Source organism: Limtongia smithiae, assembly GCF_038497785.1.
Source record: "Limtongia smithiae strain NRRL Y-17922 unplaced genomic scaffold V1518scaffold_1, whole genome shotgun sequence".
In the NCBI taxonomy this organism is placed as follows: domain Eukaryota; kingdom Fungi; phylum Ascomycota; class Lipomycetes; order Lipomycetales; family Lipomycetaceae; genus Limtongia; species Limtongia smithiae.
Window position 1 is genome coordinate 2,326,788 of NW_027117622.1, and position 25,327 is coordinate 2,352,114.

Here is a 25,327-nt window from a genome sequence, read left to right on the forward strand (position 1 = left end):
TCGCACTTGAAGTTGACGACAAATGCGGAGTTATTATGCCAGCACCGTGGTCAGGCGAAGGGCGTTGCGGTTTGAGCTACCATTCAGGGCTAACCTCGAGGTGCGCATTCTCTTGCTGGCTTCATAATTGAAAATTGAATGAACTGGGTGTTCATCACCTGATGTTTGGAAAGTCGTGCGCCTTTTGACATGACATCAAGAACCGCCGTCCAGTTTGACACTCAACAACAATGATGACAACCGTACTTTGACAGATGGTATATTAAACTAGTAGTTATCCAAAATATACGAACACATAATCGAATTTGGGCATAAGACGCCGTTCAAGCAAGTTATGTTAACCAACATAAGCACCTCCGCGCGTTTCGCCAGCTTTAACGGTCCTGGTTTGATTGCTCTGCCTGCTCATCCTCTTCGTTGAAGGAGTTACCAAGTTCATACATTGATGCTTGCTCACGGAGCTCCCGCTGCTTTGGGGAGTTTAGCACAGCTGGTGCAGGCTTCAAGTTAGCCATCGAGAGTCGTTTGGAAAGTACAGTCCCTTCCCGCTTCAACATGGCACTCTGAACGAATCCAAATTTCGTCGGACTCCGCGATCTAATAGGCGACGGTGACCGAGAACTGTCGGCCTGTGAACCAATACTGTCGGTTCTAGCATGCGAATATCCTACGTAGCCCCTCTCGAAGTCGGCTGGCGACGTGGTGCCATCGCTATAAAAATCGGACGATGCGAACGTGCCAACACCAGAATAACGATTGGAGCGAAACGGCGATACGCTTCCGCTTCTAGTTGGAGATTGTGATTGCGGCGATCTGAGAGTAGGTGTTCTTGACGGCGACGTGTTGGCGCTTCGTGTTTGCATCTGGGACTGCGGCGCGCGAAGCGTTGCAGTCCTGGTTAAAGAGTGCGACGAAGACGGGGGATTGCGAACGGGTGATGCAGAGAGCGATCGCGGAGGCGTAGCAGGAGCTGGCACGGGCGATGAGAGCTAGCCACATATTAGCGATATAAAATTTGGCGAATGAAACGTCAACAAACATACCGCATTTGACGGAGAGAGCGTGGGGTAGTTACTGTTAAGTTTATTCTTCTGGTGGATCGACGTCCGCTGACTGCCAGATCTTAAGAACTTCGATAATCTCTCTTCCTCGCGATCTGCCATTTCCCTTTCGCGCAGTTCATACTCCGCCTTCGCCGAGATAGGCTGAGACGAACCTTGGTCTAAAGAATTACTATCACTCGATCGGTCTGCTCCCGGGGATTGACTTGTTTGAGTATACGGACTCAAACTCAGCTTGCCCACGCCAGACGTTAAGCTTTGATATTTGTCAGATCGGCTGAATAACATAGGCTGCTTGTCAGTATAGTTTTCAACGCTTGCACTTGGTGGTTGGCTAGTAGTCTCCCTCGAGCGCGACAGGGAAGCGATGGTTGAAGTAGTATCTTCCTGCTTCACCACATTCTCCGGCCGTAGTCTAGACATCGAAGTCATCTCGGCAAACACGTCATCGCCACTTGCTGGAATTGCTGCAGCAATGTCATCGGTATTAGCGGCAGTTTCCCATTGCTTAATTTTGTTCTGAGCAGTTAATTGAACCGCTTTCGGCGACAAGAGAAATTGAGGAGGCGATGCAAGCTTAGTCGTTGAATAGCTGGGTCGTGCGTCTGTAATCTCTGACGAAAGGCAAGTTGCTGCATTTTCCAAAGACTCCTCGTTAACGTTCGTATTAACATCTGCATCTGCTGTGAGCGACGACAAATTATAACGCGACATGCTCTTACGCATGCCCGATCTAGCCGGCGATGCAGAGAGACTGTCAGTTTTGCCAGATGGAGTTCGCGTCAGTGTATCCAAAATTTCTGAATGGCGTAATCCAGATCGATCCGGCAACGCGTTGACCGTCTCACTTCTACTAGACGGCGATCGAGTCAGCACCTCTGATGTGCTAAGGTTGCGAACTCCAGATCGAGACAGAGACATATTGATACTATCGCTTTTGCCGAACGGTGATCGGGTTCTATTCTCTGTCACATTAAGATTCCAGATTCCAGATCGAGTCGGAGAAGCATCGACACTCTCGCTCTTGCCAGAAGTTGATCGGAAAAGCGCGTCTGTCGTGTTGAGGTTGCGGATTGTTGACCGAATCGGAGAGGGACTGAGATTTTCGCCTCCGCTAGAAGATATAGATTGCGCCAACATCTCAGACTTATTTATATTGTAAACGTCCAAGCTAACCGACGACGCTTTGAGATTGTCGCCCTTGCTGGACAGAGATCGCGCCAGCGTTTCTGATGCACTCGGAATTCTTTGCGGTCCATTGACAGCTCTTTCACGAAGAGGTGACGTCAAAGTAATTGAATCTGTAGCCGATTCCTGAACAATTTCTGTTGATTCGGACTGGCGAGGTGATAACTTCTCGTTTCTGCCACGAGCACGAGCTGCATATAACGGTCAGCAACAGAAGACAGTGTACTCATATAACCCAACGTACCAGCTCGCCGAGCAAGTCGCTGCCGCTTTGCCGCTTCTATCTCTTCCTCCAGTGCTCTTGATCTTCCATTGTCGTTCAGGCTGCTAAATTGCTATTATTAGCTCGAGGTCTTCGAAGGAGATTTCAGGAGCTCAGCATACGTTTGTTGCTTCAGATCATCCAGTCGCCGGAGGAAGCTGGAGATGTCGTAGGAATCATCCTCGCTCCTCGTGCTATTGTTCGGGGTCGTCGAGGAACTCATATTTCGAATCGGAGTCAACGACTGCAGAAAATGGTGTGCTGAAACTTGATCTGCAAGGTTACGTGCGAGCTCGGAGACGAACCAGCCACAATTCAGGTAGAGAGCACAGACACTGCAATGAACTTGCCCGTCGGGTATGCGACAGCACAGTCGTGAGAAAGCGTTCTTGACTTGGGTGAGACGATCGTCGTGAGATGCTTGCGTGATGCGCGTGCCTTGCAAGGTTGGGACATGGATTGAGTCGTCGAAAAGTAAACAAAGTCGGTACGCGAGTGGTCTGGGCGCACTCGCTCCACGCGGCGGCTTCCGGAAGCTCATAAACAATCTTGACGCGATCAGATAATCCTCAATTGCTTCGCTCAGCTTGCAGATTGCTTGAATATTACCGGCCTAGGCATCAATTTTTCAGCGATGTTAAAACAAGACTCGCAGTGGTTGTGTTACTGCTTTTTTTAGGTACTCTTGACGCTTCGGTCCGCGAAGCCATACCGCCCGTAGCACCAACGCCAAATGGACGAGTTTCTAGAATCACAACAATCTACAACAGCTCTATATCCGACATACCATAATCCCGCACCTACTTTTGATGATTTGCTTCGAACTCGTGATATTGCGCTTGGAAATGAAAACTGTGCCGAGCGCAACGCGGGGTTAAAGTTCTGGTTCAAGCCCCTTTGCTGATGATCAGCAGAAATTGCGGCGATGAGATGGCCTCCGGACATCTGGAAGCGCTGACAGAGCCGAGTCCAGACATACGCAAGGCGCCAGCAGATATCCGGATCTTCCAGCAAGTCAAATAACAAAGCATCCTTCTGTTCCGTCGTGACCTACATTTGATCGAGTTACATGGAGACTGTACAACCGTCTGCGATTTCGTCCATTCTCACACCTGCCATCCACATCGTTCCACCAGATCTCACGTCAACACCTAATTCTCGGCCGGAAAGAGAGTTCAATTCTCCATTAGCCGCCAACAACTTGAAGCGAAAGGGTCGGGAGAGTACTGCGGATGAGCTCTCAGAGAGCGATTGTGACCAAGGCGCTGAATCGGACAAGAATTCGGAAGACGAGTTCTCAGAGCACTCAATCGTGAACATTGTGCGGGCCGACATTCTTGCAGAGCGACCTAGGCAATTAGTATTACCACGAGACGGCTTTGCGCTAGCAAAGAAATGGCTCTCTATGGTTAGATCAGATCAGTCCGTTTTAAGTACGATCAAGCAAAGCGGTGACTCCAGAATGTTGCCCCGCCGCAGCGGCGCGGATGCATCGCAATTCAAGCGTCAAAGAAACCATTCAGAGGGCTGTGATAATACACATCAGAGTTTTCAGCCTATTCCCGGGACATATCCGAGTGGGTCATTGCGACCGTCGTCTACGAGTCGAGACAGCAAAGCAGTCTCTACAAGATCAGACGGCGGACGAGCTGGAGAAGCGACAGGATCAAGACAGCGTTATCGACCAGGCGCGTGGCCCACTGAAAACGACGAAGACTTTGACGGCGAAGCTATAGCTGAGGACAGTGGTCTGTCACATGCTGCATGCGAATCGTGCGAAGATCTGATGAATTCTCGCGAACTCGCACTGGATGCTCAAATCATCGCTCCCACGGGATCTGAATATTTCGTGCTCTGTCATAGCGATGATGATCTTGTGCAGAGCATGTCAGACCACTTACACACTGACAGCAACATAATCGAGGGCACAAGCAGCTACATTGTCGAAGACGAATACGAGTATGTCGAGAACTCAGACTTTCGCAAGGATTTAAACGTGTTTTTCGACAGTGGCTCCGGATCGCAGTCTACATCATATCCGGTCGCTGACAATGATACTTCACAAGATTACGACGAATGCTTCCTGGAAAGCGAGTGGGACGGATATCAAATCATCAGCGCGGACGATCGGAAGTAATCTGTCCGGCTCTGCGATTTGCTGATCATGCTTTGATCGTGAGCTATGTTTATTTTATTATCAGTTATTTTCGATATCAGGTTCTGACGGTGTATATATTGTCGTATCAACTGGAGTTTGGGAGCGAATACAGGAAGGAGGTCTGTTGACAACGGCAACAAGCAAACTAATGGCGACTGGTAGGATTTTTGGCCGGAGCTCAGGAAAATGCGGTGTATAAGCTCTCTTATGTCTTTCAATAATGAATATTCTGTATTATACGGAAACGTAAATCTGTAGAACTGAAAAATGTGTCTGCAAGTAGCTGGGGCGAAGCGATTTTTGTCACGTGCCTCGGTATAGAGTTTTTTTGCAAAGAATTGTAAACACACGAGACGTGTGGCATTTGCATCGAGAGAACGGACGTCCACTGGTGAGAGACACTTGCACGTGCCAGGAGAGAAGTTCCTACGAAGACGACCGCTGTATGCCTCTGCCAATGTGCTGATTCTGCTGTTGCTGCTATTGACTATTCAGGATCGCCACAATGTTTGGTGCCGCACAATCGCAACCGAGCACGATCTCGTCGACATTCTCATTTGGAGCGACAGGACAGGGCGCCACTCCGCAGGCCCAGGTCGCTCCAAACACCATGCCTACTGGCACATCTACGGCAGGGATAGTACCATCGCAGTCATTTCAGTTTGGTATGGCAAATCAGGCATCGACACAATCACCAGTGCCTTCATTTGGGCAGTCAACGCAGTCCTCCAGTATGTTATCGACCGCGGCGGGACAGAAGCGCCCAAATTCAAGCGGATCTGTTGAACTTGGACAAAGCCAGCCATTTCAGTCACAGTCGGGTGCCTTTCCATCGTTCGGAGGAACGTTTGGAGCGCAGCAGCCACAGCAGCCACAACAATCGCAGCCACCGGCGCCTGGTTTATATATGCCTAATCGAGCTCTCTTGCACTCGAAGTCTGCGTTTGATCTCGGCAGCTCGTTTCAGCAACAGCCGTCGGACTTCGCACCGCATTTTCCGATGCAGCAACAACAGCAGTTACAGCAATCGCAGCTACAGTCGACAGCTGACTATCTCGTCACATCATCGCCACGTCGTCAGCCTCCGCCCGCACCGTTTTGGGCCACTGCTGAACAGAATCGAAATATCGTTCCTTCGCATTTAACACACATGAGAAGCAAGAATATGGGGTCTCCTTCTGGGCAGTCTTACTATTCGCCCGATCGCGCGACACCATCGTTTCCTGGTTCGCCAAATATCAATGGCATGTCTCCACAATTTCCCACACCATCGCGGACGCCGGGGTCGCTGTCGCAGTCTCGTTCAGGCAAATTCAATGGGCCATCATTTGGCACGCCAAAGCCACGTCATGCTCGATCTAATCTCGCGACGTCTTCGGCAAGCGCTGCTAACCAGACTGGAAATGGGTCGGGCGAGGATGAGCTTCCTCCTATAAGTTCAATCTATGACTCTGGTGCTGCGTCTCCGTTTGCATTTCAGATGCCTATAGTTGCAGCTTCGGCAGGCTTGGCCACGCCAGCTGGCACAGGCATGTCATCTACCGACTACATCAGCGTCGAAGATAGCTCCCAAGGACCGGCATCGCCAACGTCGACTTCATCATTGCAGCCTACTAGCGTTATTGTGTTTGGATTCCCGCCGGAGATGACACATGTTGTTATTGATCACTTTCGGAAATTCGGAACAATCATTGAACACGTGTCTTCATCATCTGATGCTAGTTCCGAGTCCGATATCACGCCACTGGCGGTAGAAACAGGACATAACTGGCTGAAGATCACTTATACTTCGCCTCTGTCAGCAAATCGGGCGAAACAGGAGAACGGGAAACCGCTCGGCATCAACGACTATATAGTGGGATGCGTTGCGTACACGGGCAGAATGCCGGAGGCAGAGACGCCTTTTGGTTCACCAGCACCGGTGAGCAGCTCAACTTTGCCAACAACGACAGGAGGAGGCCGGATACGTCGAGGACTCCGGGGGGTAGGACCTAACTTGAACATTCACGCATTGTTGGAGGGTACGGAGGAGTCACCGAGCTCGGCGACGCCTGGGCACTCGTCGACATATGCCTCCACGGTCTCTTCGAAGCGCCGTGGCGGAGCGAGTGAGCTTGAACACCTATTTACGCCGCGTGCTCAGCAGCCGGCACCAGCAGCCTCATCACCAAGGCAGCAGTCTTTGTATACCCCACCCGTATCGCAGCAGGAGTATATGTCTCCTTCACGAGCAAATTCTACAGGGCTCCCACGCACAACATCCGTACCGGCCGGTCTCGCAAACGGACCAGCCAGCAACAGTAAGCCTGCTACTCATGGAAGCACCGCAAGCTCTGGCCGCCGAATTGACCTGCGCGGTCCAGAAGGCATTTTCAAAGAGAAGGAGCGCAGAGGTGGACTTACAGGCTCAGCGACCTTGCGCGGCATAGCTTCTGTGTTCATGGGCGGCGAAGAGGCAGCGCAGCAGCGTTTGCAACATACCGGCGGCCGCGTCGGAGGTGTCAAGCGCGAGGCCGACGGCGCGCCTACCGGGACGGCGGCAAAGCGACAGCAAGGCGGAGATGGCTGGTTCGGATGGTCAGCCCGGAAGGCGCAAGAGTTCATATTCGGATGGGATGATTTATGAGGAGAGAAATATGACAATTATATGCTGTATTAACTCCGGTGATTTATAGTTTGTTGACGATTACATGTGTACGGTCTGTAAAACGATAGATAAATATGGCGAAGGTTGTTAAGTCTAAGCGGTTTTTGGTTAGACTTCTCTTCTTTGACTAGTTACTTGTACATATATATATATATATATTGCAATTCTGCGGATGTAACGTAAATAGTACACGGAGCACCCAGGTTTGGGCGAAACTACCGATTTCCACAAGCGCCAGCATGCATTGCAGCTGGACAATGGCATCTGATTGCGCGCGAACACGGACGATACGTGGGCGCGGGCTGCTGCTGGGTGCCAGTAAGGCTATTGAAAGCCGAGAATTTTGCGGGTTTCATCTCCACCCGTATCTTCATCTGTCACCCGTCTGCGCGGTGCCGCACTTTTCATTTGCCGGTGAGTGTCGACAGCGCAAGCCTTGTGGGCAGCGTGTGTAGACTCGGTGCAGGCGGAGCAAGAGAAGGGGGAGCAAGAACGATGACATCGTCCGCGTTACATGAGGGTGGGCGGCGGGACAGCGCGGACGATGCCCGAGCGGGGTCCTGGCGGGTGTAGTCAAACGCGCCGAGGTCGATGCTGGAAAGCTAGTCCGTGAACCTGGAGGGACGAGGGGAGAACCAGCAGACGATCATGCGGCTCTTGATCGACTCGCCCGTCCGTGCAATGAGAAAGTGGGGGCGTTTGTCAATTTCGCTAGCGGTTTTGCGTGCTTGGTTAAACCAGCAGCTGGACTGGGGACTGTGCTCCTCGCCCAGGCTTGGTTGGGTCTACGTGTTTACGCCTGGTGTCCACAGCGGCCGTTACGATGGCCGCGTATGGTAGAGTCGTCAGGCCACGCCCGCCTCGGCGAACCCCGTGTCGCACCACATGTGCGCGCAGAAAGCCATGTCGGAGCTTGCGGAGATCGCAGCAGCGTAGAGTTGTATGCACGCTGCGAGAGAAGAAGCGGATCACTTGTGCAGGCGCAAGGTTTTCCGGAACTCAAACCAGATGTGCTCAAATTATCCACGAGAACGGGAGACGCTGCAGGCCGGCATGTTCGAGAGCGATTCAGTATGATCACTGGCGGGTGAATACACTCATACTCGTATTGTACGTGCAGAGCAGCAGGTCTGTCAGGGGGAGCATTCAAGCGTAGCGGGGCAGTGAATGCGGCCCAGAGCGATCGCGGAAGTCGGAGACGTATACCGGTTTGCGCACTCTGTAGCTCTCTCGGCAGACAAATGTCTCGGATGACGGCGATCTAGAAGGATTTCCGCAGCGATTCGCAGCGCGCGCTCTTGTCTTTGTTCTTCTTGTCTCGGCCGCGCTCCTACTCACTTGCTCTCTCTCTCTCTCTCTCTCTCGAAGAGTGGATACCGACCGCCGCAGAAGCGCGCGTACTTTTCGGCAACAGCAGCAGTAGCAGTACCAGCAGCACCTGTGCATCAAGCTTCTGTCCGCCTGCCGCGGTTAAAAAGTGCGGCCTGTCGTGACACTATCAGCCCATCTTATCGTCATCATGCGCGTCTCGCCGCTGCGACCCTACGCTGACAGCCCTACCCTCAATCTCTCTCTGCCAACTAGATTTTTTGATAGGTAACGGAAATTTCGCGAATAAATTTAGGTTTCCACGTTGTGTTCGGTGCATGCACATTTTGATAACTATTAGCAGAGATCCTTATTCTCCTTGTGCGCAGGGAGTTAAGAATAACGAGAGTGGCAACGAGACGAGACGTACTCCGGTCACTAATTCGCGTAAATTTTGATCTCTCAGTTCACTAGAAAATCGGCCGAACAGTTTAGTTCGGTTGGCGAGGTAGTTAGAGTCTGTTAGCGTGAACAAACCTTGCCAGCTAGGTCGAGCTAGTCAGGCAGCTGCTTGAGAGTTTGTTTGACAGCAACCGGGAATCCTAAATTACGAAACCTTGAATATTAAGAGCTGCCCCATGTCGCATCCATGTCGTCTGGAGGGCGAAATCGAGCGGCGGAGTAGTCAAACCGGTCGCAAAAACGAGAGATTACGAGCGCGCTGGCATGTAGCATGCGTCGAGGCTGCAAGCTAGAACGACACGCATGTTGGCGTTCGTACAAGTATTCTGCGAGCGCGGCTAGTCTGCAGCAGGCTGGTACGGAGTCCACCGAGACGGCAAGTTCCACGGCGGGGGCGAGAGCCACACAAGCGACGGACGTGGGGCATGCTGGCATGCAGCTGCAGAGCGAATTTGCGAGTGTGTCAACCCACCCAGACTCTCCTGGCCAGCGTTTCAAATCGCTCCGTCGCCTCCACCTTCCTGCACCTGCTGGCTGAGTTGGGCGCTGTCTAGCAAGTTGAGCAGCACAGCACAGCAACGGCCGTGCTGAGAGTGCTATAAATGCTGTCAGCGGCTGGTTAAACCGTCAATCACGTCGCTCGTGTGCATCAATGAGAGCGAGCCACTCGCTCGTTCATGCACCTCTGCGCGCGGCATCGCCAGTCGGTTGCCGGCGATCGCATCCCGAGCTCCGCTCATGCCCGCACGCAAAACCAACGTGCAGACACGCAGTAAGGCCGTCCGCAGGCCGCACTGGTGCTCGTTTGACGCAGCGCGGGGAAAGCGATATCGCCGCCCGCGAACTGGGGCTTGCAGCTGTTGCAGCTCGCGCAATTGCGTGCCGGGAACTGGGCGCGGCGCCCGGGAATACAGTAAAACCTTCGTCCAAGGTTCAGCCATTTGAGTTAGCACAAACGCGCATCTTCGTTCAGCAGGAAAAAGAAAACCCTATGCGAGAATTCTGTTGTATGAAACTTTCCGACTTTCCCAAGTTCCAAACGCGTCATAAGTCCGCCGAACGCACAGGCAACGGTGTCGGTATGTCAGCCATGGCTGTGGACACCGCTGCGGGAGCACTCTACAACCAGTCTCCACCGCGCTCGCCTAGTCCGACTACGCTAATGTGCTCGTCGCCGTGCTCGCGGGCCACGGCTGGCACTGGTCGCCATCTAGCGCGGCATTCGCGCGCTGACTGATGATAATGGCTTGGCACAGCAGCGAGCTAGCGGAATCGCGCGCGGCAACAGCAGAGGCGCGCGCACCTTGAGCAAGCGAAGCTTCGCGAGGCATGTTTTCGGTCGATTGGCTACTTATCGCGGCCACTAAGCTCTGCACAGTCAGTATCTGAATGGTCTGATAGGTTGAATGGCGCAACATCTTTCGTGCGTCGGATGGCTCGAAGGACCTTCCCGGCGCCATGAATACGAGCTCCTCGTCAACGGGCCGCACCGAAAGTGGCCCATACCTCCGGAACTAGCATTTCATTTCATTTCTAACATAACAAAGATCGTTTTGTATTATTCACATATCAGAGGAAACAACACGTCATAGCCCAGTCCAGTTCCAAATATAAACCCACGTAGGCCAGCGCAAGATAATAGTCGCCATAGAAGTACAAGTCACCATGCACGGTTAGCACAGGGAACAGACATAACGACAGCGAGACTGAACGAAAAAAGCACGTTTAAAACAAAGAGAAAAGAAACTCCTTTTGGTCAAATCATATCCAAAGCAAACTCCTGTAACACGATGTAGGTAAAAGACATCACTAAGTGCGCAGTTCACTCGATACGCCCTCCTATAGTATAACCTGCGATGAAAAACATAAATCCTTCATAGAGAATGACAGCCGCGTTCGTGCCGCTTCATGTTGGACCGTACAGAGAACGCCTTGCCGCATCCGGGCTGGCTGCACACGAACGGCTTTTCGCCGGTGTGTGAGTGGCTGTGGATGCGGAGAGAACTTGGTCGTGAAAAGGCGCGCATACAGACGGTGCACATGTACCGGTCGAACACAGGACCCCCTGCGCCGTTCACAGGCGAAACTGGTGCTTGCGGTGGCAGAGGCGACGCGGAAGGCTGCGGCGACGAAGTCAGCCCGGAGCGATGTGTGAGAATCTTAGGCGGAGGAACGACGTGCTGTTGGCTCGACTGGGCCATGTATGGATCTAATTGCTGACCCGGCATCTGACCATAGACGTCGTGCTGTTGTTGCTGTTGAACTGGGACGTGTGAATGCATGTTGTAGTATGGATCGCCGCCCACATGCGGGCCAGCAATATGATGATGATGCGGGCTCCCTGCAACGGCCGGGTGGTGCGGCTGCTGCTGCTGCTGCTGCTGTTGATGACCAGACATAACTGAAGTAGACGAAAGAGAAGAAGCCGAGCTGGACAGAGCAATCAGCTCTGTCGCGGCCGAGTGCGGCGACGGTGTCTCGTACGGGCGTTGCTGCTCGTACACAGGCGCGGAGACTGGGTGATGGTGACTCAGATACGGCACAGGCGGAGGATGGTGTAGGACTTGCTGAGAAGCCTGTTGTACGGGTGCGCCGTACGCATGCTGGTGGTGGGGTTGCTGCGAGATGGCTGCCGTGTGGTCGTATCGATAACCCGGCGTGGGTACGCTTGCGGCGTAGGCCACAACAGCGGACGCGGTGGCGGGAGAGTCCGCGCGGGCCGGTGGTTCCTCGCGCGGGTAGAGGATAGACGATATCGGTGGCAACGCCAGGTCGCCATGCCGATACGGCACAGGCAGCTGCGAGGTTGCGAATCCCGCGGACGGCGTCCGCGCGGCAGTGTTCGCGGTGGGCGCGGTGGCGGCCGGGTTGCCCGGTAGTGGCGCGAGTGGTGGATGAGAGGAGGAGGAGCGAAGATGGTATGCGTCCAGGGAGGCGGGCGAGTAGGATCGGGGGGCGCAGTTGGGATCTGTGTCGAACTGGCGATTCATGTGAAGCGGCCACGAATGCGGGGAGTGCGCGAAGGAGAGACTGGCGATGGGAGCGTGGCTGAAGGAGAGGGACATCGGTGTGCCCATCAACACGATTCTCTCCAGCAAGGTGCGGACGGCGAAGACAGCACTAGCCGGCGGCGGAGGGCGCAGGCGGGGACGGAGCGGCGGGAGCAGAGCGACAGCGGCAGGCGAGCGAGAGCGGCAGACGGAGGCAGGGAAGAGGAGCAGCGGCGAGAATGCAGGACCATCAGCACGCGCGGGGACGGGACGGGACGGGACGTGGAAGGTGCAGGAGTGGGGGGACCGGCGGAGCAAGAGGACGCGACGGTGGTTGTGTTGACGGGGTAGAGCAGGGTAGGGCGCACGGGCAGGGCAGGGCCGGGCAGGGCAGCAGGGCCCGTGATGGCGGGCGCCAGCGAGCGCGCTGCGCGTTTGGTGTGTGTCACTCTGAACTACGTTGCTCCTACTCAACCCAGGCGAGGCGCTGTGTCGGCTGTGCTGAACCGAACCGGGTGAACCGTATGCACGCTCTGCTGGCCAACCGCTGCGAGACGCCTCCGCCAGCGCGATGCGACACGCGCGCGCGTCCCGGCAGCGGCCTTCTGCGCGTGCTCCGTTGCCACTCCCCACCAGCAAGACAGAGAGGTGCGCTGCTGACGTGCGTGGCGTAGCGCTCGCTGGCGCGACACGGCGCGACACAGCGGCCGCGATGGTCTCGCACCTGCATCGCCAACGGTCGCGCAGTGACGGCATGCTCGACACGCGCGACACGAGGCGGTTTGCAGCACACGTGAGCGCGTCGGTTGCGACAGGGGCTCTGCGGCGCAACGCCATCGCCACCACTTGTCAGAGCAGAACCACGAGTGAGCACGCGACTAAGCGAGCGTGCGCGTGAAACATACGTCATGCTGCCCTGTCCCTTGGCCTGTCCGGTCCGTTCTCGTCCTTCCTCCGCCCCCTTGCGTGCGCCGCCAACGGCGCTCCTCCACGCCCTCGCCAGTCGCCACGCTCTCGTGATTACGCACTGCTGCTGGACCTGCCCGCTGCGCAGAGCGGCGTGTCCCGTGTTTCGGGTCCAGGAAGCCGCGTCCTGCTGTGGTTGTGCCGCTGCCGCTAGCGCAAGGCCGGCGCCGCTAGTGCAAGGGCCTTCTTGTTGTGAGTCTTGCTGTGGGGCGGCGGTCGCAACCCACTGACCCCCGGTGTGGCATACAGCTCCTGCTGCCGCCGCCGCCTCCGCCGCCGCCGCTGCTGCCGCCGCCGCTGGGCAAGGCTGCGGGTCCGGCGAAGCACCGCGGAAGCACAGCCGAGCCGACGAAGGTGCGACCTCAGCAGCAGCTGAAGATGATCTGCTGCAGATCTACACACGCCTAAATTAACTATTTTGCAAAATGCTAAGCGTGCCTGTGGCCAGAGTGCAGTTCCGGCCGGCCTGCTGGCACGACGACATGCACTGCGTTTTTTCTCCACATTTAGGGGGTTTCAAATCATATCCACGCTCGGCCGCAGGAAATTGGCTAGCACAGCCGTTGTGACTGGTGAGCCACGACGCGGGTGTTTACGCTCACAAGTCACGCCGCAATCACGTCTGCATTTAGCATGCACGTGACGGCCGCTGAGGCGTCCCTGTATTCGACTTGTGGAATCTTCAAACAAAAAAGCAATTACATCAAATGAATAATTGTATAATTTGATAGGACAATTATAAATATAATGAGCTCAGAAGTTTCGGGCGTGTCGCTAGTGCATGAACACTACACGGCATATCGACTGACCTGCGTCTGCCCATACAGCGCAATTAGAGAGCACTCGGAGCCGCCCTCCGACCACTGTTACACACAAATTCCAGCAGCAGAGTCGGCAGACACCATGCTTGTCGTACGATAGCCACCTTGGTGGCACATGGCCGCCTGCTTGCCGTATCCTGGCTCTGCCGTAGTGCGTGAAGCTAGAGGAGTCGTGCACGTGACGGAGTTGTGTGAGCGAGAGTCGCGCGTTGCGGGGGTTTCAATTACCAAGTCGCTTCCGCGCTCTGATTGGCTGGAAGACACACGCGTGTGTGATCTCCTATTATTGCGCGCGACACACGCTCGGATTCCTCAGCTAACGAGGACTGCTGATCCGCACCAGGCAGCCCTGCCTGCTGGGGTAAGCGCAGTTTAGCAAATCTCCGCCCTGTGACGCGTCGTGAGCTAGTGTGAGTCGACACGATCCAGCCCCTCGCCCCAATGCCCAGCCGTCCCGCCGCGCCTCTACCCGTGCGGGTTCTCCCGTCGAATGTGCGGTGCAACGCCCGCAGGCGGCCGGATGCACCCTGGCGGCCGTGATCCTCGCACGGTGCACACGCTTCTAGTGTCGTGATGTCGACCGGCGTGTCACTAGTGCAGAGCCGTCGGCTAGAATTCTTCCACGCCGCCCCGAAACGAGCTGCGCCGATCCTCCCGCTCTACCCCTTGGGCTGCGCCCCACGCCCGGCCGCCTCGCCGTCCTGCGCCCGCACTCGTCACAGCCCGCCCTCCGACGGGCGCGGTGTGACGCGATCGCTGCGATCTAATTAGCGGCGGCGGACGGCAATGCAGCACGGCTTGCGCGGCGCACGCCGGAGATTTCGCTCGCTTGCCCTTCCGCGGTGGCAGCAGGCAGCACGGTAGTCGCGCAGGTCGCCAGCTCTTGCCAACGCACACTGTGCGCTGGCTTGGCCCGGACGGGCTGCCCGTTCTCGTCGTCTGCCGGCTATAAACAACCTTTGGGGCGTCGTCGCTAGCAGGCTGCAGGCAGACACGGCCGCGCCCTTGCAGAACGAACTACATCAGGCTCGACGGTTGTTCGTGTGTGTAGTTCACTAAACGTGCTCTTGATCAGCCTCCGCGCGCCAGCTAACCCGTTCCCTCGGACAGCACCCAGTCCGACTTGGCTCAGCGAGCACGGAGTGCGGCCTCCTTCCCGTTCTGTCATAACTAATCTCGCTAGCCAGCTAGTCGGTGGGCGCTGTTTGAAATGAGCCACATTTTCTGGGGATGCTCTTGAATCTGACAACCAGTTCGGTATCCGAAATTTCGAGCTCTGCGGACAGGGATCGCTGTCGTAGCCGCATTCCGCCGCCGCCGAGACCTTACCCTTCCACTCCTCCCTGCTCCCGTCCAGCACGCTCCCCTGCACACCCTGCGTCTTCCCTACTCCTGCGCCTAATGCAATTTGCGGTCGCCTCGGCGTCCTCGTCAGCCCTATCAAATATCCGAATTGCTTGTCTAGCAGTTGCGACGCCCGCATGAGACGCCAGGGGCATTGACGCGCTCGCGACACTTTGAGCTCTTGTGAAATCTGAACTGCGATGGGAAGTCCGAATCTCGGCATCTATGGCGGTGCTGCGATCTCTTGCTTGGCCTGTATGCCGTCCAGCTAGCTGGCTGGCTGGCTGTCCACCTTTCTGTCAGCTTTAGCCGTTTGACTGTGCCCGATTGGCGTGTGAATGCAGGTTCTCCCACGCGCGAGGACCGAGCCCTCTCAGAACTTGTGTTGGCCTGTGGGCTCTACAGCCCTTTGCATATGCTGAGCTGTGCGCGCTGGGATACAGGACCCTTCTAATCAGAATAGGGAGCCGAAACGTCTTCGGCTCCTGCTCAGGAAGGCTTCCCTCTGTAAGCCCCCGGTGTGCTTGTCTTTTAGATCGTCTCGCAGGCCGCAGGACGGCATCCTCGAGAGTTTGATAATTTGACTGAGCGCGTCGCAATTAAACATGGCGACCAAGTCTGGCTAATTTGTACAACTCCGCATTTTGGCATTCAACGCAGCCTGCTCCTATTCTCTTCTTGTCTCGACAGCGATGCTACCACATTGCACCGCGTAACTGTGGAGCTGTCCTCTGGCTACGATACTCTAGTCCCATTAGGCGTGTCGCCATCGACGCTGAGAAGAGAAATCACACCGTCGCCAGCCTTATCGACCCCGAGAACGAGCACCTGACTCTTGATCCCTGCAATCCTGCGTTCTCCCAAGTTCACGGCAGCAACAATCTGCCGTCCCGTCAGCGATTCCGGTGTGTAGTTATGAGTGAGCTGCGCTGACGACGTCTTGACTCCGATTGCGGTGCCGAAATCAATGGTGAGAACATATGCAGGCTTCCGTGCTTTTGCGTTGGGCTTCGCGGAAGTAATCGTGCCAATTCGCAGATCAAGCGCAAAGAACGCACCCGAGTCGAGGTTCGGTAGCGCCTCGAGCGTGCTGCTTGGTGTCGGCTCCGCCACCGACACCGCTGCTGGTGCTGGTGGTGCCGACATGCTTCTTCTCGAGCAGGATACTGCTGCTGGGATCGATCGTGGATGTCCGACAGCACGGTTCAGGTTATCCAGTGCCTGGTACAGCCTTCTCGCCATGAACCGCCTATTCGCCTGCGTTGAAAGCTACCGTTCTGTCTAGCTAGATTGCGCGCTGAACGGGCTTGCTATCCTTCGACTGAGAAGCTTTGGTGTTTCTCACTTCACAATATGCCGCGCCGGCTTTGCCTAATTCTACCCGCTGATTTGTCTCACTAACTACCGCCAGTTCACCAAGTCCATCCGCATCACATCCAGAGAGGAGCCACAAGTCCGTAGGCAGACAAGGAGCCAAAGCTCGATTCCAAGCTCGAGTTGCAACGCTGGCACGTTTCTTGCCTTGCCGATCGATATCGTGCCGCATGTTGCCGCATGTTGACCAACGAGTTAGGTAGCTGCACAGGGCCAAAGCTCCCCTCACCAAGCAACACCGACTCTAGGACAGCGCCCGTCGAGCTTGAAGCCGATATGAGATATGAGTGCGGGACAGCCCAACGCTGCCCCTCTCATGGATGGATTTTGAAGATAGGCATGCGCGGACAAATGCTTGCTTGTCAAGCCGCCAGGGGACCGGCTGGAGTTTGAAATGCCACCTTTCTTCAACTTAAACTGAGAGGCAGAACTAAACAAGATTCGAGATTCTCGAACTAGAATATCATGCTGCTCTGCACCACTCTGCCAGCCCGTCTGGTCTCTGGCCCATCATGCCATAACCTCCGCGAACTGCTCGTCCACATAAATTCCAGAGGAAATTTTATAGCGTGGTGCTAGCTCCTTCCTGCGTCGGGCGGCGGCGCACGAGTCAACTCACATCGACGTGTGTTGCTGCTTGGGCGATGCGATATTTCGGTCCGAGACCGGTTTGTCCGGATTGCGGAACATCAGGCCACCCCGCCGGTTGAGAAGATTTTAATGCGGGCTCGGACCCTTCATCTCGGCCAGCGGACAACTTAAGCGTTTGCTTCTTGTACGCGATACTTCCGACGCAGAAGCGCGGCAACAGCATAAACTGTAATGCGATTTTCCGCAGGAGTTCCAGCTTTGCCAGCCAGAGTCTTCTTTTAACGCATCACACTCAAGCGGCACCGACAAAAGCAACAAGAATGCCGAACACTAGCAGATGCACGATGACGTCGTCTAGCTCACTCGAAAGCTGACAGTCGAACCAAGAGAGTTCGCGCGATGTTGTTGGGGGACTTGCTAGTTGCATGTCTGACTCTCGAAAATTCCCAACCTTCCGTTGTGGCCCGGCACTGAGCCTGCATAAGCGTGCCTGGGACTTCTACCTCTCTGCGCGCCGGCCTGCACAAAAACAAAAATACGACAGATCAAGAAGTGTCGCAGCTACTCCGACTTGCACGAACTGCTCAAAGTCGCGTCGACTTTCTCAAGGTGTGACTAAGACAGCCAACGTCACTCTACGTGATCAACGGACAAACAAACACGACGGCGGCGGGCTGCATTTTTATGATCCCTCATGCGGATTGCGGAATGACGAGACATTTTTAGACAGCCGCGGGGCAGCGAGTCGCGACGCGAGGGCAATCGACAGAGAAGATGCGCGCCTAATAGTCTGGCCATCAGCTCTACCTGGAGATGACAGATCTAAACACATCTCTCCACAGCATGTCCTCTGCGGGACGCCGGAACCGTACAAACACCAGTCATCGCTCCCTGTTTCACTGGCCCTTTGCCTAACGAAACTCGAACTACTTATGGTGCGATTGTCTGCAAATCCGCTCTTCTCGCGCCAGCAGCCTCGGCTATCGATATGGATTTTGGAATTGTTCAAACCATGCACTTCGTGCTCGCTGACTCGCAGGTCGCCGCTGTGTGTGCCGCTCCGCTGTCTGCGCGCGTCCTACAAGACTTGGCAGAGTAGATTGCGTGCGACACAGATGCGCATATTCGCTGAGATTTCATGGTCGGCTAATTAAATGTGTGATCAGCTCTGTGGGCTGGTTGCGGTTTAGCCTGCTAAACCGCGCTGCACGGTCTCGCTTATTTTTATTAGTGTTTCATTCCGTGCTCTACGTTCTATAATCCAGAGGGGCCCAAACTGTACGCGAGGCTGCGAGCAGCCAGTACCGGCGGACGACAAAATGCATATACGAGCGGCCAGGCTGCTCAGGCGCCAAATCTAATAAAAAAAAAAAAAGAAAATTTGCTCGCGCAGCATCATTGAGAGTCAGATTTGGGGTGCTCGTGTAGAATTCTCGCACTGCAGGCGGTCGTGCGTTGTCGAGGGTGGGAGATGTAAACCGGCGATGATCGGCGCGACTCGGTTTGCGAATTGCCCAGAAGTATCGTCATCAGCCAGAGGGCTCCTCTGGTGGCCATAAAATTTTGTACGCGGACAGTGGAGCTCGAGCCAGGTCGTGGCCCGCAGCTCTTGATAACCAACCAAAGCGACAGTCTGTGTCGCCGCCAGCCTGCTTAGCCCTCAGCTGCAGTCTATCTTCTTAATTCTTGCCCGTACCCAGCCAGATCTCCGTCTGGCAGACCGCAGTATCGAAACAGCGAGATCACTGCAGGTAGATGACGTCGCACTACAAAAATCTGGATATCGCCCGCGCTTTCAAGAGCTCCACCAATCGCAAATTCACGGAATGTGTTCGCCGCTGCTTCGTGCGGCGAGAAACTGCTACATATGCGAAGCTAATTGGAAGTAAGTTTACGCTAGCTTGCAGTTCGTCGAATTCAGAAACTTTGTCCCTGTGTGCCCCGGATGTGCTGGCTACGATCGGCAGTAAAAAAAAACGTGGGGATCGTCATCGTGTCGGACTCTGGCACCTGAGAGGCCAATGCCGGGAGCTAATTCTTCCCGAGTCCCACTGTGCGCGTCCGTCGAGAACCCGAATAATATGCGGATAGCAGATAGTCTCGGGCTCTCTTGACATTTGGAAAATTTTAGACCATTTAAATTAATGCAGATTATTGAAGCTCGTTTAGCGGCTTCATTCAACTTAACTCTCTGAAAACTAGGGACGTTGGCCGGTTCTTGCGTCCTCGGCCGAAGAGCTAAGCAGATTTTGCGTGCAGTTTGATCCTGCCGTCACACGCAACAGCTTGCCGAACCTCCGACAGCTCAGCCTTGTGAGGCTTTCATTTTCCTTAGCGCGATTGACAACTAGGCTGCATAAATAAATTTGGGGCTACAAGCTGCTCCACACTCGAGCCGTGAGCGAGATGCCAACCAAAAATTAACAACGCATGCATGACAGTGCTTGGCCGGATGATGGTCCTTCCGCTACGTATGCCCCACTATGCGTAAGAGACCCTCACAAACCCCGACGAATCCGAACTAGATTGCCGTTGAGCGTACCCATCAGCCGCGAGACAAAAACTCTATTGGTCCCATCTCGAACGCCAAACCCTCCTCCGGCACGGCTCTCGTCTTCTGCTGCAGAGGCCCGCGCACAAGTCGTCAGCTAGAGCTGTTCATCGTTTGTCGTTCAAAGGGGCCAAGAGCCGAATGCGACGGCTATCAATTTCGTTCGCACAAAGAGCCGCCTGTTTCGGATGTGGCCCGCCAATGTTCCAGTGTACCGCGAATTTGAAGGTGGGCTTGCAGGATTTAATCACCGAAACTCCGTGTTCAAGTTACAGGGACGGACGCTGCAGTCACCGCAAACAATGGAAACCAAACTCCCTTTAAGCCGTACAATCCAACAGCCTCTTACTCCTCCCGAGTTGCAAAATCGTGCTGTCGACTTAGCCTAGAGGCATCTGGATGATCTCATTCTGCTGCTATGTCTTGTTGCGAGCCTGACCGGGTGGAGCCCTTTGAGATCGTTAATAGATGACATGGAAGTATTTGAAGTGCAAACAAGAGATAGATCCCTTGAATGACCTAGAGAACGAACATGAGCGTCGATTTAATCAATCGATTACGGCGACCGGCAGTGTTATTTAGCAACGTCGCGGTCATAGGTATTCGCAAAGAGTCATAACTTCAGAACACGATGGTGCAGAACAGGCGGCGCCCGACACGAGAATGAGCTGACGATTTGTGCTCGTGGACGTCGCGAGTTTTTGGTGAACAACTAGAGCGGTATCTCGAGAGGGAAGTTCGGCAATCAAACTAGTTGCTACAACGCGACGTCGACACTTGGGCTCTTCACCGCCGCTTAACTGCCGTTAGATCAATGCGATCTGTTGATATCAATATGCTTTACTGATTTCGCTGAGTCTCTTGTCCCTGCTGATGGGATTTGATTGATTAAGACTTCCGCGACATGCTCTGGCAGAAGCAGGAGCACACCAGGATCGGACTCCACCGCCCTCTTCTGCGAAGAAACCGATCTAAACGCAGACGGCAATCATTGACGCTCAAATGTGCAACTAAAACTGACTGCGATTCCAAAACCTGAGGCTATGTGACAGCATGATCTGTCTGGCTGAAGAACTGCGTTAACAGTCCCGCGATTTGATTGTCATTCGCAGGCCATATGATATATGAGACAGGAGCATGGGAACTGCACCAGGCATTGAGCTATTCAGTGACAAATTGGATCAAATTGCGCGTTGTGAAAGCTCGATTTTTGAAAGCGAAAGTCAAGACAGACAGCATCGTCACAGACATTTTTTCGCAAATTTTTGTTGTCAACCAAGTATTGTGCGACACGGATAGTGCGATTATTTTGCGAGACAAGTACAGCAACTGGCAAAGTTGTCTTTAGGTATCTGAGACTGAGTTCATTAAACCGGCATTCTGCCAGATCCGAGGGAGAGCAAGAACGACAACTATAGTGTTGATTGCTTGGCGTAGCATTACCAGCCAGTGGGACATCTGCAACTTGAATCTATCTGTAAGTCTATGAAAACCCATTGGTTTGTAGCTTTGACGAACCATCATGTTCTGTGAAAGTCGCAATGGTCGTGGAACGCTTGCCAACACGACAGCGTTGCGATATCTATTTGCGGGCCTCCTAAGATTTATGTACTGCAGACTGTTGCCAAAGAAACAGCCATTGCACTCGCAAAATCTTCCATATAAATCCAGTAACCAAGAATTTAAAGCGAGAAAGATGACGGCGGGATGACGTAGCGAGAGTCGTTGCAGGAAGTGCTAGCTGGGGGGAGCGTTGGATCACTGCGAGGCCTATTTTGGTACGCGTAGTGGACGCGTTACTTTCGCGACAAAATTATCCACAACTATTTAGCGATCCGCACAGGGGTCGTATCCCCAGCCTGTACGCACTACGATCAGGACACGAACCCGTGCCACTACGCTGACTCTTCTCGCAGAGCACTCTGAGAGAAGTATGTACAGGCCATTCAAGCCGCCTTCGTTTGTTAGAGGCCCACGGGCAGACGGTCAGCCGAGACAAGCACAGCCAGGATCATCGGTCACACCGGCTTTGAAGAATCAATTACGCGCGCCGTCGTCGTCGTCGTCGTTTGCCGCCGCTCTTCACAATGCATCCTCTTCGGACGTACATCGATCTTCGCCATCATCATCCCTCGAAGCGGGACCTACCAAGAGGAAGCGGATCGAGGACGCTAGCCGGCCGTTGAACAGCACCAGTGACGCGGGATCTGACGACTGTAAGGTCATCGAGACAGTCAAGCGACCTCGAAGCACGAACATCGAACTGGAGATAAATTTGGATAGCTTTGTCGACTGCGAAATTGTGCCAAAGTCGTCAGATGTCCGACAAGACAGTGGCCGAAAACCTCTCGCGCCATCGGAACCGTTAAAATCGAAGGTAGCCGGATTCAGACCACTGGAGCCGTCGTCACGCGCAAATGCGATAAGTGGCCAGGATTCAACGAACAAGGACACCGAGCCGGCATATTTTTCCGCGCTATGGCGCAAACCATCAAACAGAAAGAACAAAGGGTGGGACGGAGACGGCACCCTGATTTTGCAAGGCATGACGTGTACGCTGCAAGACAGTACAGGAAGAGTGTAAGTACTTGCTGATATATATTCGGGACTGCAGGAATGCTTAAAAAATATAATAGGATGGGGAAGACGCGATCTTCTCTGGACGCACTCGTGGAACAAGCCATATTTCGGATTGGCTCAATGGAAGCGAAGGCTGATGGCCGACTAAGTAGTCACGATGCACTATCAGCTCGAAGTTTTTATGGCTCGCAAAGGCCAGTGTCACTCAAGAGAATCAACGCGGACGATTTCTACGACGACGACATTCAAGTTATTAATGTCACTGCACCGGTTACCTCAGCTTTCAAGTCACCGTTCATGAAAGATCCACGAATTATGGCGGCACTGGAGAGAAAGTTAGGCGAGCCGGTGCCTTGCCATGATCCGGGAAAGGCGGGCGCTTTGGTGATGCCTGATCCGAAGGAGACTAATGGACGCAAACTTGTCAGTGTCGTGGTGGATCCTCATTTGTCCAACTGCCTGCGACCGCATCAGCGCGAAGGGGTCACGTTTTTGTACGAGTGCGTGATGGGTCTGAAGGACATTCAAGGCAACGGAGCACTGCTGGCTGACGAGATGGGATTGGGAAAGACTCTGACGACTATCACGTTGATCTGGACATTGCTGAAGCAGACGCCATGGTACGGAGAAAAGCCGATCGCGAAAAAGGTGCTGATCGTGTGTCCAGCCACGCTGATAAGCAACTGGAAACGCGAGTTTCGGAAATGGCTAGGCCGCGAGCGAATTTCGGTATTCGCCGTGGACTCGAAAGCGAACTTGAAAGATTTCACGAAAGGAAGAGTGTACCAGGTCATGATTATCGGATACGAGAAGTTGAGATTGGTACAGTCCGAGCTGCAAGATGTGACCTTCGATCTGGTTATTTGCGATGAGGGCCATAGAATTAAGAGCACAAACAATAAGTCAGCGCAGGCGCTAAAGTCAATGCAGACTACGCGTCGTGTGCTGCTTACTGGAACGCCCATCCAGAACGACCTCGGAGAATTTTTCGCCATGGTCGAGTTCATCAATCCAGGGCTCTTTCAATCATACAGCATGTTTAAGAAGGTAGCTCGATTCGCAGCTCGGTATTGACTATGGGAGACTAACGCTAGGCTGTTTGTTAGGAGTTCGAAGTTCCGATCATCAAGTCGCGGCAGCCTGAAGCGCGGAAGAAGGACATCGAACTAGGAAAAGTGAGGTCAGAGCAAGTAAGTACAATCGATGACTTATCTTTCATTGAACCGATGGCTGACTGCAAAATTTAGCTGTCGAACATCACGAAGCAGTTTGTGTTGCGAAGAACGACGGACATTCTGGCACAATTTCTTCCGCCGAAGAGTGAGCTTGGTGACTCGATATTTATTGCCAGGATCGTTGACATTAACAGAATTCATGCAGATGAATTTGTCGTGTTCTGCAAGCCATCGCAGTCGCAGCTGGAGATCAGCAAGGATTTGCTCGGTTCCGCGGCGATGAAGTCTTTGATCGGCAGTAACGACTCTTCTAATCATTTGCGAGCGATCACACTCCTCAAGAAAGTATGCAGCAGTCCGAAGTTACTGCTAAATTCGCCAGAGGTTAGTTCCAATGCCGCGATAGGGAGCGTGGATTAGTGCTGACTAATACATTTAGGGCGAAAACAGACTTACAGAAAGCATCGACAAAGACAAAGCGCGGATGTCGACGAGTGGAAAGTTGATGTTTCTAGAATGCTTTTTGCGACACCTTCGACGCGAAACGAACGAGAAGGTTGTGCTGGTATCGAGCTATACACAGACGTTAGACTTGTTGCAGACAATCATGGCACGGATTCCAGCGACGTACCTACGTCTTGATGGATCGACGCCTACGAAAAAGCGGCAAGAGCTCGTTGACACGTTCAACTATGAGAACTCGAAGCAGAGCTTTGCGTTTCTGCTGAGCGCCAAGAGCGGAGGGTGAGTGGAAGTTTGTCGCGGCAGAGCAGGATCTCGAGTAAAACTAACGGAATAGGGCGGGCATAAACCTCATCGGGGCCTCTCGTTTGATTTTGTTCGACACTGATTGGAATCCTTCGGTTGATCTGCAAGCGATGGCGCGAATTCACCGAGACGGACAGAAGAAGCCCGTGTTCATTTATCGACTGCTGACGTGAGTATTTGTGGCGCGAGAAGTCAAGATGGATGTGTGGACTGACAATTGTGGCGTACATAGGACAGGATGCATGGACGAAAAAATATACCAGCGCCAATTGACGAAGATAGGACTTGCGGATAATTTGGTTGACGGCAAAGCATCATCGTCCGAAAATTCGTTCACAGCAACAGAGCTTAGAGACATCTTCACGATCCACACTGACACATTGTCACACACACACGACTTGTTGGAGTGCAAGTGCGATGGCACTGGCACGATGGAGGAGCACAACGAGCATGTGAAGATCGAGAAGACGGAGGACGATGAGTCTGACTTAGGCTCAGACGAAGAAGGCGGTTGGGTGTCCGCGTCGCAGCTTGTTCAAGGCAAACTTGCAGTTCCCGCGCGACTACAGTCGAAGAACCGGCTGAAGGCGTTGATGGAGTTCAGCCACATTAACCCGGCGCGAGTTGTGCGCAAGCACGTTGACCTCGAGGACGCGTCTGAGGTACTGCATGACGCGGTTCTGCAGAAGGCTTTCGCGACCGACGAAGAAATGGCGTGCGTGTCGTTCGTATTCAGGCGAATGCTGAAACACGTGACGCCGATCGATCTGACTGGGGAGGATGGGGGCAAGGACAATGTAGATGTAGAAGATGATTCTAGCGACCTGGAGGAACTCTAGAGAAGCAGAATATGAGATATCAAGAGACACCTGACAGCGGCAGCCCTTCGACAATCTACGTCAGGTGTGCAGGTAGCGCCTATCATATAGTCTACGATTCCCGCTCTGCAATCTCGTAAGGGCGCTGGCAGACGCCTGGAAGTCAACGACGGAAGCAGAGCACGGCATCTGGAAGCTGAAGAAGAAGGGAGCGGAGTAAATCGGCCGCCTAAGACGGACATGTGCTAAGTAAGGTTCTCATG

At 53.9% G+C, this 25,327-nt stretch overlaps 7 protein-coding genes across 7 annotated transcripts; 4 read left to right on the forward strand and 3 right to left on the reverse strand.

The window, feature by feature from the left end:
• Positions 1-238: 238 nt before the first annotated feature.
• On the reverse strand, positions 239-3,343 carry V1518DRAFT_410605 (uncharacterized protein). The gene is made up of 5 exons (XM_066902642.1): positions 3,299-3,343; positions 2,634-3,124; positions 2,494-2,576; positions 1,044-2,440; positions 239-989 (listed from the first exon to the last, which is right to left on the reverse strand). Exons 1-5 carry the CDS (start codon positions 3,299-3,301, stop codon positions 375-377), a joined length of 2,589 nt encoding a protein of 862 aa, XP_066762593.1. The 5' UTR covers positions 3,302-3,343; the 3' UTR covers positions 239-374.
• A 120-nt stretch (positions 3,344-3,463) lies between these two features.
• Positions 3,464-4,892, forward strand: V1518DRAFT_410608 (uncharacterized protein). The gene has a single exon (XM_066902643.1). The coding sequence runs from the start codon at positions 3,581-3,583 to the stop codon at positions 4,646-4,648; it is 1,068 nt and encodes a 355-aa protein (XP_066762594.1). The 5' UTR covers positions 3,464-3,580; the 3' UTR covers positions 4,649-4,892.
• Positions 4,893-5,031: 139 nt separating this feature from the next.
• V1518DRAFT_410610 (Nup53/35/40-type RNA recognition motif-domain-containing protein) lies at positions 5,032-7,491 on the forward strand. Its single transcript, XM_066902644.1, has 2 exons — positions 5,032-5,112; positions 5,165-7,491. Exon 2 carries the CDS (start codon positions 5,175-5,177, stop codon positions 7,293-7,295), a length of 2,121 nt encoding a protein of 706 aa, XP_066762595.1. The 5' UTR covers positions 5,032-5,112; positions 5,165-5,174; the 3' UTR covers positions 7,296-7,491.
• Positions 7,492-10,584: 3,093 nt separating this feature from the next.
• On the reverse strand, positions 10,585-12,490 carry V1518DRAFT_410615 (uncharacterized protein). The gene has a single exon (XM_066902645.1). It carries the CDS (start codon positions 12,161-12,163, stop codon positions 10,961-10,963), a length of 1,203 nt encoding a protein of 400 aa, XP_066762596.1. The 5' UTR covers positions 12,164-12,490; the 3' UTR covers positions 10,585-10,960.
• A 3,452-nt stretch (positions 12,491-15,942) lies between these two features.
• Positions 15,943-16,353, reverse strand: V1518DRAFT_425150 (uncharacterized protein; the record flags this gene model as incomplete). The annotated part of the gene is made up of 1 exon (XM_066905899.1): positions 15,943-16,353. One exon carries the CDS (start codon positions 16,351-16,353, stop codon positions 15,943-15,945), a length of 411 nt encoding a protein of 136 aa, XP_066762597.1.
• A 979-nt stretch (positions 16,354-17,332) lies between these two features.
• On the forward strand, positions 17,333-18,640 carry V1518DRAFT_410621 (uncharacterized protein; the record flags this gene model as incomplete). The annotated part of the gene is made up of 1 exon (XM_066902646.1): positions 17,333-18,640. A coding segment is annotated over exon 1 (725 nt), but the record flags the coding sequence as incomplete, so codon positions are not given.
• A 2,900-nt stretch (positions 18,641-21,540) lies between these two features.
• On the forward strand, positions 21,541-25,314 carry V1518DRAFT_410625 (SNF2 family N-terminal domain-containing protein). The gene is made up of 8 exons (XM_066902647.1): positions 21,541-22,303; positions 22,360-23,350; positions 23,410-23,493; positions 23,551-23,623; positions 23,684-23,862; positions 23,918-24,222; positions 24,278-24,415; positions 24,479-25,314. The coding sequence occupies exons 1-8, from the start codon at positions 21,657-21,659 to the stop codon at positions 25,083-25,085; spliced, it is 3,024 nt and encodes a 1,007-aa protein (XP_066762599.1). The 5' UTR covers positions 21,541-21,656; the 3' UTR covers positions 25,086-25,314.
• The last annotated feature ends 13 nt before the right edge of the window (positions 25,315-25,327 follow it).